General features: G+C 40.3%; 1 protein-coding gene across 1 annotated transcript in view; it reads left to right on the forward strand.

Annotated features, from left to right (window-relative positions):
- Positions 1–1,855, forward strand: part of LOC103072404 (zinc finger protein OZF-like) — a 3,518-nt gene extending 1,663 nt beyond the window's left edge. Inside the window, 3 exon segments of the mRNA XM_082931093.1 lie at positions 745–787; positions 872–1,767; positions 1,770–1,855. Coding sequence (XP_082787219.1) covers positions 745–787; positions 872–1,767; positions 1,770–1,855 — 1,025 coding nt within the window.
- The last annotated feature ends 10,947 nt before the right edge of the window (positions 1,856–12,802 follow it).

Below are 12,802 nucleotides of genomic sequence, written 5' to 3' on the forward strand. Positions count from 1 at the left end.
TGAAAGCCATCGGCCTAGGAGTGGGTTGTTCTAGCCTCTTCTCCCGGCACGGCGCCACATCCTGGTATCCTGTGTTCTTGCTGGTTTGAGACATTTCCTGTTGTGCGACCATCAGAGACCTAGCATTGTACAGTATCCCCTTCTACCACTTGACCCTTCTTCCTGTGTTTTAATAACAAACCCATGGGCTTATTCCTACATGTGTCATGCACAGATTTGTAGTGGACTCCTGTACCACCAACGTCTCCATGCAGTTTATCAGCATTTTTGTGCTTTCAGGGTGTTGGAGTGCATTAGGTACTGAGGAGGCCACTTCTGAACAGTGTGTTTCTGTAGAACAAGTGACACAAGACAGGAATCCAAATCCAGACCCATCTATCCTGAAGACTCTTACTTCAGATATGGGTGCCCTGGTAGAGAAAGACGTTTTGTACCTGGCTGAGCACCAAGGAGTGCATCCTCGGCTGAAACTGTCCTCTTCTGTGGCTTGTGTGAAAATGTTCACTTCTCACCTACAACAGCACCAGAAGCAGCCCAGTGGAGAGAAACACCTCAGAAGGGAAAAGAATGGGGCCTTGCTTGTGACGAGCTGCAAAGTCTTTTTACCTGACAATATGTTCACATGCGGAGAGATTGAGACGTCTTTCCTAGGCAGCTTGGGCTTTCCCCAGCACCAACCCTCCCACGATGGACAGCATTCAGGTAGAAGCAGGCAGAGCAGGGAGGTCTCTCACCCTGGGCAAGGGCATTACGAGTGCAGTGAATGTGGAAAAGCCTTCAGTAAGAAGTATAAATTCACGGAGCACCTGAGAGTTCACACTGGAGAAAAACCTTATGGGTGCAGCGACTGTGGGAAGTTCTTCAGACTCAGGGGAGGTCTTTCTCATCATCGTAGGGTTCACACAGGAGAAAAGCCTTTTGATTGCAGTAAATGTGGAAAAGTCTTCATCTACAAATGTAAACTTGTTCAGCACCAAAGAGTCCACACTGGAGAAAGACCCTATGAGTGTAATGAATGTGGGAAAGCCTATGCCCGCAAGGATTCACTTGTCCAGCACCAAAAGGTCCACACTGGAGAGAAACCTCATAAATGCAGCGAATGTGGGAAGCTCTTCCTTTACAGAAATAAACTTCTTGTGCACCAGAGGATCCATACTGGAGAAAAGCCTTTTAAGTGTACCGAATGTGGGAAGTCCTTCAGTTATAAAACCAGTCTTATTATCCACCAGAGGACCCACACTGGAGAAAGGCCTCATATGTGTAGTGAGTGCGGGAAAGCCTATGTCAACAAAAAAAGTCTTATTGTACACCAGAGAATTCACAATGGAGAAAAAGTTTATGGGTGTAAGAAATGTGGGAACTTCTTTATAAGCAGCTTTGCCCTCAATAAACACCAGAATGTTCACACTGCACAAAGGCATTATGAGTGCAGTGAATGTGGGAAAGCTTTCAAGAGGAAAATCAGACTTGCTGAGCACCAGAGAATCCACACTGGAGAAAGACCCTATGAGTGTAATGAATGTGGGAAAGCCTTCAAGCTAAAGAATACACTTGTTAGCCACCGAAATGTCCACACTAGAGCAAAGCCTTTTCAGTGCAGTGAATGTGGGAAGCCCTACAGTAACAAAACAAGCCTTATTGTCCACCAGAGAATCCACACTGGAGTAAAGCCTTTTCAGTGCAATGAATGTGGGAAGCCTTACAGTTATAGAACAAGTCTTATTGTCCACCAGAGAATCCACACTGGAGAAAGGCGTTATGAGTGTAGTTCTTTGTATGTAGCTCCAAGCTCATAAAAAAGAGGAAAGTTCACACTGGAGAAATGCCTTCTGGACTTATGTGTTCCTTCACTTGAGTTAATATCTAGCACCACAACTCCTGTGTTGTAGAGTAGGTGAAAGTTTAACTTTTGTGGGGTCAAACTTTTTTTTTTTTTTTGTGGTACACGGGCCTCTCACTGTTGTGGCCTCTCCCGTTGCGGAGCACAGGCTCCAGATGTTCAGGCCCAGCCGCTCCGCAGCATGTGGGATCCTCCCGGACCGGGGCATGAACCGGTGTCCCCTGCATCGGCAGGTGGACTCCCAACCACTGCGCCACCAGGGAAGCCCCAGTCAAACTTTTTAAAGTGGTAGTATCATTTTACAGTCTTGCCAGAAACACCAGAACCCAAGTTCCCATTCTTTCCATTCTTACCAACACTTGGTATGTGCAGGGTTTCTAATTTTTGTGACATCACAGGTGTATAGTGGTATCAAGTGATTTTAATTTGCATTTCCCTAATGACATGATGCTGAGTGGTCTTCCATGTGTTAATTTCCAGCCATATATTGTTATTGAAATTTCTATTCATTTGATTTGTTCTAATTACTGAGTTTTGACATTTCTTCATGAATTATTGATTAAGGTCCTCTAATGGAAATACTTAGCAATACTTTCTTCCAGAATTGGTCTTGTCTTTTCAATTACTTTTCCAGAGAAAAAGCTCTTAATTTTAGTGTAGTCTAATTTGTCCATTCTTATACTTTTTCCCCTGTTTCCTCCTGTAACTTTTATGGTTTAGGGTTTTTATTGATGTAAAGGAATCATTTTCAATTAATTGTGGGAGCTTTTTTAAAATATAGATAACCAATTGCTGCAGTGATACTGATTTAAAAGATTATACCTTTTCCCCTGAATTGCTTTAGTATCTTCATCGAAGGTCAATCATTTATGTATATGTTTATTTCTGGAATTTCTATTCTGTTGCATTTATCTACTTTATTTATGCCAGTATTTTCATGTATTAAGTAATTTGTTTTTATAGTATGTCTTGAAATCAAGGTTGTATACTCCTTTGACTTCCTTTTTTTTTCAGTCATTATAGCCTTTCTTGGTTCTTTGCCTTTCCATATGAAGTTTAGAATCCACTTTTCAGCTTATACAGCACAAAAAATCCTACTAGGAGTTTCACTGGGATTGCATTTAGTCTTCAGTTTATTTTTATTTTTTTTGGCTGTTCCATGCAGCTTATGGGATCTTAGTTCCCAGATCAGCAATTGAACACAGGACAGGGCAGTGAAAGTGCCAAGTCCTAACCACTGGACCTCCAGGGAATTCTCCTAATCTTTAATTTAGAAAGAAATACTGAGTGCCCCAATCCATAAACATGATACATCTCCTTTTATGTAGATCTTATTTAATTTTGGATGGAAATGTTTTTAGATTTCTTTTTATAGGTCTTGCATATGTATTTTCTAAATCTGATAATATTGTGAATGGGAATTAAAAAAACTTTTCTTTGTGAAATGTTCAGTGCTAGTACACTAAGAGAGATGTCAAACTACGGATAGAAGTGAGCCTTCTTAATCCTACAACATCTACAAAGAGTTATTAGAAATACTATACCTTTGAACCATTATTAAACTATTGCCATTAGAATAAAAGGAGGGCAGCTGCTCATTGTTCTCTTATTCAGTGTCATCCTGGAGTTCCAATTTCATTCAATACAAAAAAAAAAAACGGTAAAATAATGAATATGTAGCAATTAGAAAGGAAGAAACCACCTAAAATATATCCTCAGTTTTCATCTTCACTATGAATCCAAATATGGACACTCATTTTAGTGCCTCAACCCATCGTAAACTCATAATTTTTTCATCACCCTTTCGCTGACCTTCTTACTTCCTTAGGACCCATCACCTTCTATTACACTATGCAACTTAATATCATAGAAGAACTGCTTATTTTATTTTTCTATCAAATACAGAGTAAGTTCCAGTAGGAAAATATGTATTTACATGTTGTGCACTGATACATTCTGTATTCCTAGAAACATGTCTGAAACACATATGGTACTTTTTAATTTTTGGCCTCACTGTGTGGTATGTGGGGTCTTAGTTCCCGGACCAGGGATCAAATCCTTGCCCCATGAAATGGAAGTGTAGAGTCTTAACCACTAGAACGCCAGGCAAGTCCCCCATGTGGTACCTACTGACATCTTAAAATATGGAACAAAATGATAATGCACATTTAACATTCATTTGCACAACTGTGTGTGTACTTTCTAACTCTCCTCACCCTGCTTTTTCCTTCAGTTTTACTACCATGAATGCTCTGAGTTATAGGAAGAAATTATGTTTTGTGAAAAGCCTTTAAATCTACTAAAAAATCCCCAGTAGACATTTTAGTGGTTTCCTTCTCTCACTTATTAGATGTCAGGTGTGGTTTTTTTTTTTCCTCACATTCCAGTGGGATTTTGATTATTTCAAAAACCAGTTTTCCACCATCAATTTCTGCCAGACCTCATGGTTATCTATCTCATTAAGCACTTTTATTATTTTATTTTTTTTAGTTTATTTCTTTTTGGCTGCTTTGGGTCTCGTTGCTATGTGTGGGCTTTCTCTAGTTGCAGCCAGTGGGAGCTACTCTTCATTGCAGTGTGCAGGCTTCTCTTTGGGATGGCTTCTCTTGTGGAGCAAGGGCTCTAGGTGCGTGGGCTTCAGTAGTTGTAGCGCATGGGCTTAGTTGCTCCACGGCATGTGGGATCTTCCCCAACCAGGGCTCAAACCCATGTCCCCTGCATTAGCAGGCGGATTCTTAACCACTGTGCCACCAGGGAAACCCTAAGTACTTTTAATAGCTCTGGGTAGTTAACACAGTCTCAAATGTTTTTCAGAGTTTGTCTCTTCTCTGTATGCAGACACTGTCAGTGCACTTACAGGTGACGTAATCACTTCCAAGGAGCAGATGACATCGTGGGGTTCTAAACCTTTATCTCAGGCTTATGTGTCCCCATTGCACTCTCAGATGCTGCCATGGCATCCTTGTTATGGGAGCAAATACACATTTGGTAAGTATCTCTTCAGGTATCTGATTCTTAGAAAACATTTTTGTCAGGAAACTGGAAATTAACTCTTTCTAAAATAAATTTCACTTCCTGAGGTCAGGACAATAAAAAATGAACCACCTTATATAGGTTATATATATAGATATAGACAGACATAAGAACAAAGCCATAAAAACAGGAAAGGCATTTGCTGAGAAAACCAGAGGCATGTTGCCCCTCATCAACGTGCATCAGGAGTGCCTGACAGTTCCCCTCTCTCCTCAGTTGCATTGTTTTGAAACTTGTTTCACTGGCTTCTCACTAAACACACTGATCATAAACAGGGTTCACTGTAGAGGCTTCATGATAAGGTAGGTTGTGAGTAATAAGGTGAAGAAGATGAGCTCCTACTCTGAGTAGAGGCCTAGTGTCTGTGTGGTATCTGCTGATGAGGGGCATGTTGTGTCATGGAGACTTTAATGATGTGTCTAAATTTTTATCCTTGGCGGAAGGCTGTTCATTGCATCTCAAGTACTTGGATGTTCTCTTTATCATAGTAATCAACACTCTCTACCCTCCCAGGGCCTTGGCTTCCATTCCTCACCTATAAAAATGGATCCATTCTTCTGTCATCTGTATGTCTATCATCCACCTATATGTCTATCATCTATATATCTATCTCTATCATCTTTGCCTTATTGTGATTTCATCTCAATGACATGTCCCATTTATAAGATAATTTTCTTAAATAGAAAATAAAAATTTGGACCAGACATCCTCTTAGAAGAATGGAGTCACCCTGCACTCAATGAGAACAGGGCATTTAATTTAGACCCTTCCTGTGTCTCTGCAGAACCTCTATGATCAGGGGAAGTTGTCAATCATTACTACCTGTGACTCACTGGAGGTCATTAAGAGTGGACTGATCCACAACCTAAGCAATGTCATGGTTGTTAGACTCAGATTTACGCACACTCCTAAATTCCCACGGGAAATTCTACTGGCATATGTTTTTGTTACTTAACTTCATCTTGTGATTCTTATCAAGATTTCTTGTTCTTTCTTTTGTCCCTTATTTTGCTTCATTTTCTAGTTTTGTAAACTATTTTCATCACACTGGTGATATTTTTTACTTCAACCTTAAATAGTATTATAAAAATAATGTTTACTATGAATATTTTGAATGAACCCACTGGTGTATAAAGTTAAACTGAATAATGACATTGATACACTACACTCCTCCTCCCTTACAAAGTCCGCATCCCAGGGAAGCAACACTTCACAATTGGTGAGGATCTCTCCAGACAGAAGTGACAACTTCATACAAATATTCCATAAGATCTCGGAGAACACCCCCAACCACTGGACCACCAGGGAATTCCCTCCCTTGGATTTTTTAATTGAAGTATTTATTGTGAAAATCAGTGATTCATATGCAAGAGTAAGAATGCAGAGAGGGAGTTCCCTGGTGGTCTAGTGGTTAGGATTTGGTGCTTTCACTGTCGTGACCCAGGTTCAATCCCGGGTTGGGGAACTGAGATCCTGCACACCTTGTGGCACGGAAAGGAGAGGACAAAGGAAGGAAAAGGTAAGGTAAGGAATCAGAGAGATCCTGTGTGTACTTTACCCATTTTCCCCAATAGTAAGACTATATTACATCACAACAATGATATTGATGTTGATACTATCACCTGATCTTATTCAGATTCCTCTAGTTGTACTCAGGTGTGTGGTTTTATCCCTTTTTTTTTTTTTTTTTTTTTTTTTCCTTGCGTTATGCGGGCCTCTCACTGTTGTGGCCTCTCCCATTTGCGGAGCACAGGCTCCGGACGCGCAGGCTCAGCGGCCACGGCTCACGGGCCCAGCCGCTCCGCGGCACGTGGGATCCTCCCGAAACGGGGCACGAACCCGCGTCCCCTGCATCGGCAGGCGGACTCTCAAGCACTGCGCCACCAGGGAAGCCCCCTTTTTTTTTTTTAAGTTTTATTTTATATTGGGGTCTAGTTGATATCCCTCTGGGTTAAGCCACTTTCTTTATCCTGGATATACCATCAAGGCAACACACAATCTCTCTCAATTTTTCTTCCATTTTACTTTTGATGTTATGGATTTTAAAATTCCATTTTGATTGAGCATTGTTTGTTTAAACTTTATGGAAAATACTTAAATTTGTACAAACTCAAAACTACAACACAAGGAAATTTCATCACTTTTGTTCCTGTCCTTCCAATCTGTTAAATCTCTGTCCCTATATTTATACTCTTCTATTTGACTCAAAAAACATGGTATATATACACTGTTATACACTGTTCTGGACCATAGTTTTTCACTTAAGAATACATCCTGGTAAGGGAACTCTTGACACTGTTGGTGAGAATGTAAATTGTTGCAGCCACTGTGGGAAATAGTATGATGGTTTCTCAAAAAAACTAAACATAGAACTACCATATGATCCAGCAATTCTACTCCTGGGTATATATCTGAAAAAAACCAAAAACACTAATTCAGAAAGATACATGCACCCCAATATTCATAGCAGCATTATTTACAATTACCAAGATATGGAAGCCATCTAAGTGTCCATCAAGAGATGAATGGGTAAAGATGTGTGTGTGTGTGTGTGCGCGCATGCGCACACACACACACAATAGAATACTACTCAGCCATAAAAATGAATGAACATTTACCATTTGCAGCCACACGGATGGACTTGGAGAGCATTATGCTAAGTGAAATAAGACAGAGAAAGACAAATACTGTATGATATCACTCATATATAGAATATAAAAAATAAACTAGTGAATAAGACAAAAAACAGTCTTACAGATAAACAGAACAAACTAGTGGTTACCGGAAGGAAGAGGGTGGGGCAAAACAGGGATGGGGATTAAGAGGTACAAACTACTATGTATAAAATAAATAAGCTACTAGGATATATTGTACAAGAGAGAATATAGCCAACATTTTATAATAACTATAAATGGAGTATAACCTTTAACAATTGTGAATCACTATGTTGTACACCTGAAACATATAATATTATACATTCTCTCTCCCTCTCTCTCTCTATATATATGTATATATCCTGGAGAAAACTTCACAGAGTCAGTTCTACAGCAATGCATTGTATGTGTTCCTGAAAAACACCAAGTTATGCAAAATCCAACAGAAAAATCACAAGGCCTATTGAGACCCTTGAAATACCTTCAGTAAAACATAAAAAATAAAATGGAAGCCTAATATATGTGGTAGCACAGTTTGAAAAGTTAAAAGTTTGAGAAACAAACAAAAAAATACCGTAACAAATATGGTCCTTGACCTTCATTCTATCGTTGGCACACGTGTAATTACAAACACTGGGCCCTGTAATAATTTATTTAAATAGTCCCCATCATTTCTGTTTAGTCAGTCTCTGTCTTCCCTGTAACATTTTATGGGGCATATTCTATCCTAAGCATAAATATGTCACTTCAAACTTTGAAATTAACTACCCTCAGGTATCTCCATATTCTGGTGTACATGGCCACAGCAAGAATTTCTGTGCTGTCTTGGTTTTCAGACTTACAGCTGTTGTCCAGGGGTTCCATTCTCAGCCAGACTTACAGCTGCTGTCCAGGGGTTCCATCCTCAGCAGAGGAGTCGGGTAATACCCCTCAGTCAGCCCTGCACCTCCTCTTCCCTGTACTGCAAAAAGTGAAATCTTTTTTTGGCAAGGCTGAAAGGACCTTAAATATTGCATGGGAGACACTTTCTATGTTCCAGAAATGGTTTAGGAAATCTGGAAGGAACTCGAATTAAGAAACTAGACACTTTCAAGTCTGTACAATTAATGGGCACCACTCTAACTGCTATATATAAGTTTGCCTCCAGCAGGTTAATATTTCCCACAAATGTTCCCCTGCAACTCGTCCTGGAGACTGGGTTCTACTGAAACACTGGAAAACTAAGCATCCAGAAGACCAGTCCATATTTGCTGGGCCAGACCTCATAAGGAACGACACAGGGAACAGAAACCATGCTGTTGAAGAAAACCATGACCAATATCCAAATCCTGGCTGGTTCCAGATCCCCGATACTGACTTCTCTGAATGGGCAGTGAACACCAACAGATCTTAAGTTGCTTTCAGAAGGAAGTTACGAGAAAGAAATTAAGGTGAGGGGCTTCCCTGGTGGTCCGGTGGTTAAGAATCTGCCTTCCAATGCAAGGGACATGGGTTCGATCTCTGGTCAGGGAACTAAGATCCCACATGCCATGGGCCAACTAAGCCCGCGCACTCTAGAGCCCGTTCACCACAACTAGAGAGCCTGTGTGCTGCAACTGCTGAGCCCATGCACCACAATGAAAGATCCCATGTGCTGCAACTAAGACCCAACACAGCCAAATAAATAAAATAAATAAATAAAATATTTTAAAAAAGGAAATTAAGGTGAATGGTACCAAAGCTCTTGTTCAGTCAATAGGATTGTCTGCTGGCTTTATAGTACTGTTAACCTAACTGCATGCCTGACATTTATGACTGAGGAACTCTAAATCTTTGTGGGGATATCTATGCTCCTAGTGGGATGGCTACAGTGGTGACTTTGGCAAAGTAAAATTCTTCAGAAGGTAATGCCCCAAGGCCAAGCAACAAATAATTAGCTCACTAGATCACCAGAATGAGTGTTCTTTTCTTTTGCTATATTTCCTCTGTGATTTTATCCTTCCAGGTTTGGAAGAATAATTAGGATTTCTCAAACATTGGGAAAAACAGGCAATCTTTCTAGATGTTGGCTAAGTCATCTAAAGCCTTTTTCTGTATGTAATCATGCTGACCCCTTGGTTGTGCCTGTCATGAGTTTTTTGGCCATCCTGAACTTCATTATGATTATGATTAAAAAAAAAACACTTCAGTTGTACTCTGGGAAAAAGCTGACTCATTAGCCAAAGTAGTCCTAGATAATTGTATAGCTCCAGGTTATATACTAGCTGAACAGGGTGAAGTTTGTGCTATTGCTAATACCTCTTGTCATGTATACATTAATGCTTAAGCTGAAGTGGAAACTCATATAGACAAAATCAGGCAACAGACTACTGGCTACAACAAATATCCCAGAAGTACTGGGTCCAAACTGGTTTCCAGAACTATTTTCCTGGATCCAATCTCTTAGGAAATATATACTCATGGATCCCATCAGGAATAAGGTCTATATTAGAGGGATTACTTAACTAGGTGGTGTTGTTTTATGCTTGCTAGGATTTATATTCCTTCTTGTCAGAACTCTACTTGCTGTTTGTCTCATATGTTTAAACCCAAAACCCCAACCCATATGAACATAAAGGCCCAGAACAAAAGCCTTGGCCTCATCTAGGGAATCATGAGTATTTGCAATCAAATAAGAAACAGTTTCATTCCTCAAGCCCATATCAGGCCTATGCCTTTCTTCTGCAGGAAGTAGCCAGAGTAGTCATTGCCCCTCTTCCCTTAAGATTGAGTAATGATCAAAAGATGGGGGGTGGGGGTGGTGTGGTGAATTGGGCTATTGGGATTGACATGTATACACTGATGTGTATAAAATTCATGACTAATAAGAACCTGCTGTATAAACAAATAAATAAAATTCAAAAAAAAAAAAAAAGATGGGGGATTGAAACTGTTCCCTATAGGGTTAAAAAACGCATCTTGAAACCGTGCCCCATAGGGTTAACAGAAATTGGTGACTAACAGAAATTCTTGAACTTGTCTGACAGAACAGCAGATAATGGAGCAGCTAGTTGAAAACACCTTGGCTTGTAACACAACAAAAGTGGCTGAAAATAGATGAAACCAATGTGGCCAAACCAAGTATGCACAGAATAGACTTGGTTGTCTGATAAATGACCTTCAACTTTACAGCCCCAAATTCCCCCAAACGTTTCATACCAACTCCTGAATTTGCACGTGTCCCTGAAAGCATGTAGCTCCTGCATAGAACGATGATTATTTCACCTTTTCCTGCCTCCAATCACCTTCCCTATACCACTGACCACACTACACTCTTCACCCATAAATGGCCCAAGTTCCCCATTTCCCGAAAGGTGTATTTGGTATTTGTTCTCCAGTCTCCTCACTTGGCTGCCTTGTACAAATAAAAATAAGCCCTTTCTCTGCTGCAAACCTCCGCATCTCAGTATTTGGCTTGCTGCACATTGGGCAAACGAACCTGGTTTGGTAACATGTTTTTCTTCACATAAAATTTGTTTCTATAAATGCAAAATAAACGAGACTTTATTTTCTCTGAATGAGAATGAATGTTAACTTTTACAACTGAGAGAAATTTAGAAACACACTAGATTTTGGCTAACAATACATGCCCCTCCCCCCCTTTGCAAAACATAGGAACACCACCAAAAGCACTTATGCATAGCAGCAGCTATCATTCTCAAACTCAGCATCTGGGAACCCATCTTCCCTGTCTTACTGCTCATCACATGCTTGTAGGAAGAAGTCTTTAGAGTGAAACCTGTGAAGTTCAGTGTGCTTACTAGGGATAAGTGAAAGATGTTTTCATAGAGGGTTGGTAACAGGAGGAGAAAGGAAAATCTCCAGCAGCCCTGAAGCAGGTGGACAAGTGTGGTGATAGCCTCTGGTTCCCTTAACAAATGTCTTTCCTTTCCTGTTTTTGTCTGTTTGTCTACTATCTGTCTCTCTAAATTTTTTTATATTTCAACCTCAGAAAGCCTAATTATTTTTAAAAATGCTTATTTATTTATTTTTGGCTGTGTCAGGTCTTTGTTGCTGTGCATAGGCTTTCTCTAGTTGGCGAGCAGGGGCTACTCTTCGTTGTGGTGCACAGGCTTCTCATTGTGGTGGCTTCTCTTGTTGCCAAGCACTGGCTCTAGGCACGCAGGCTTCAGTAGTTGTGGCTCATAGGCTCTAGAGCACAGGCTCAATAGTCGTGGTGCATGGGCTTAGTTGCTCCATGGTATGTGGGATCTACTCATTGTGGTGGCTTCTCTTGTTGCAGAGCAGGGGCTCTAGGCACGCGGGCTCAGTAGTTGTGGCTTGAGGGCTGTAGAGTGCAGGCTCAGTAGTTGTGGCACACAGGCTTAGTTGCTCCACGGCACGTGGGATCTTCCCAGACCAGGGATTAAACCCATGTCCCCTGCATTGACAGGCAGATTCTCGACCACTGAGCCATCAAGGGAAGTCCCGCCCAATTATTTCTTAATCTATGAATCTATAATCTTCATAGATTTCCTGAAATACATTCCTTAAAAGAATGTGAAACCTATCTGGAGGAAAAAAAGAAAAAAGCTACTAACCCAATTGTTTGCTGTGAGAACAGTGGCTGCAGGTGTGGAAAGGGGGGGATTCTGAACCCTGGGTAAATGTTTTGAAATGCCATGATCTCATCTTTTTGCTGGAAGGTGATTAATCACTTCATCTGTAATTGCAGTAATAGTGTCTGCAAAGGGATTTGAGATCATTTCTGGAAAACATTTGTGAGTTATGCAACCACTGAAAGCTATTAAAAGTGATTAATAAAGATATCTTAACAGGAGAGCAGAACAGATAGGGAAGAACTTATTTTGGAAATAAAAATCCTAATGGAAAAGGAGCAGAAGACACTGAAATCTAATAGTTGAGAGAAGAAAGAAAAAAACTGAGCACATCCTATCCATCTTTCTTAGTCAATTCAGGGTTTGAATCCAAAATATGACTTCTTTCCATTCCTGAGAACCCTTGAAGGTTTTGAAACTGATTGGGTGAGACAGGAATGAGCAGTGTTGGAAAAAATAGCAAACAATGTTACAAATGAACAGGAACTTCCGGTTTTCATGTTTGTTCAGTGCTTCAACATATATTCATTGTGTACCTTGTCAGGCACATTCCTAGATATATATGAGTGCACAGAATAAGTAAAAAAAATTCTTCCTCATGGAAACTGCATTCTGGTTAAGGGAAACACACAACAAGCAAGTGCTAAGTTGTTAAATTACATAGTATCTTAGACGGTAATAATAGTTCTTAGGGAAAG

This window comes from Lipotes vexillifer, unplaced genomic scaffold, assembly GCF_000442215.2.
Source record: "Lipotes vexillifer unplaced genomic scaffold, Lipotes_vexillifer_v1.1 scaffold995, whole genome shotgun sequence".
Lineage (NCBI taxonomy): Eukaryota > Metazoa > Chordata > Mammalia > Artiodactyla > Lipotidae > Lipotes > Lipotes vexillifer.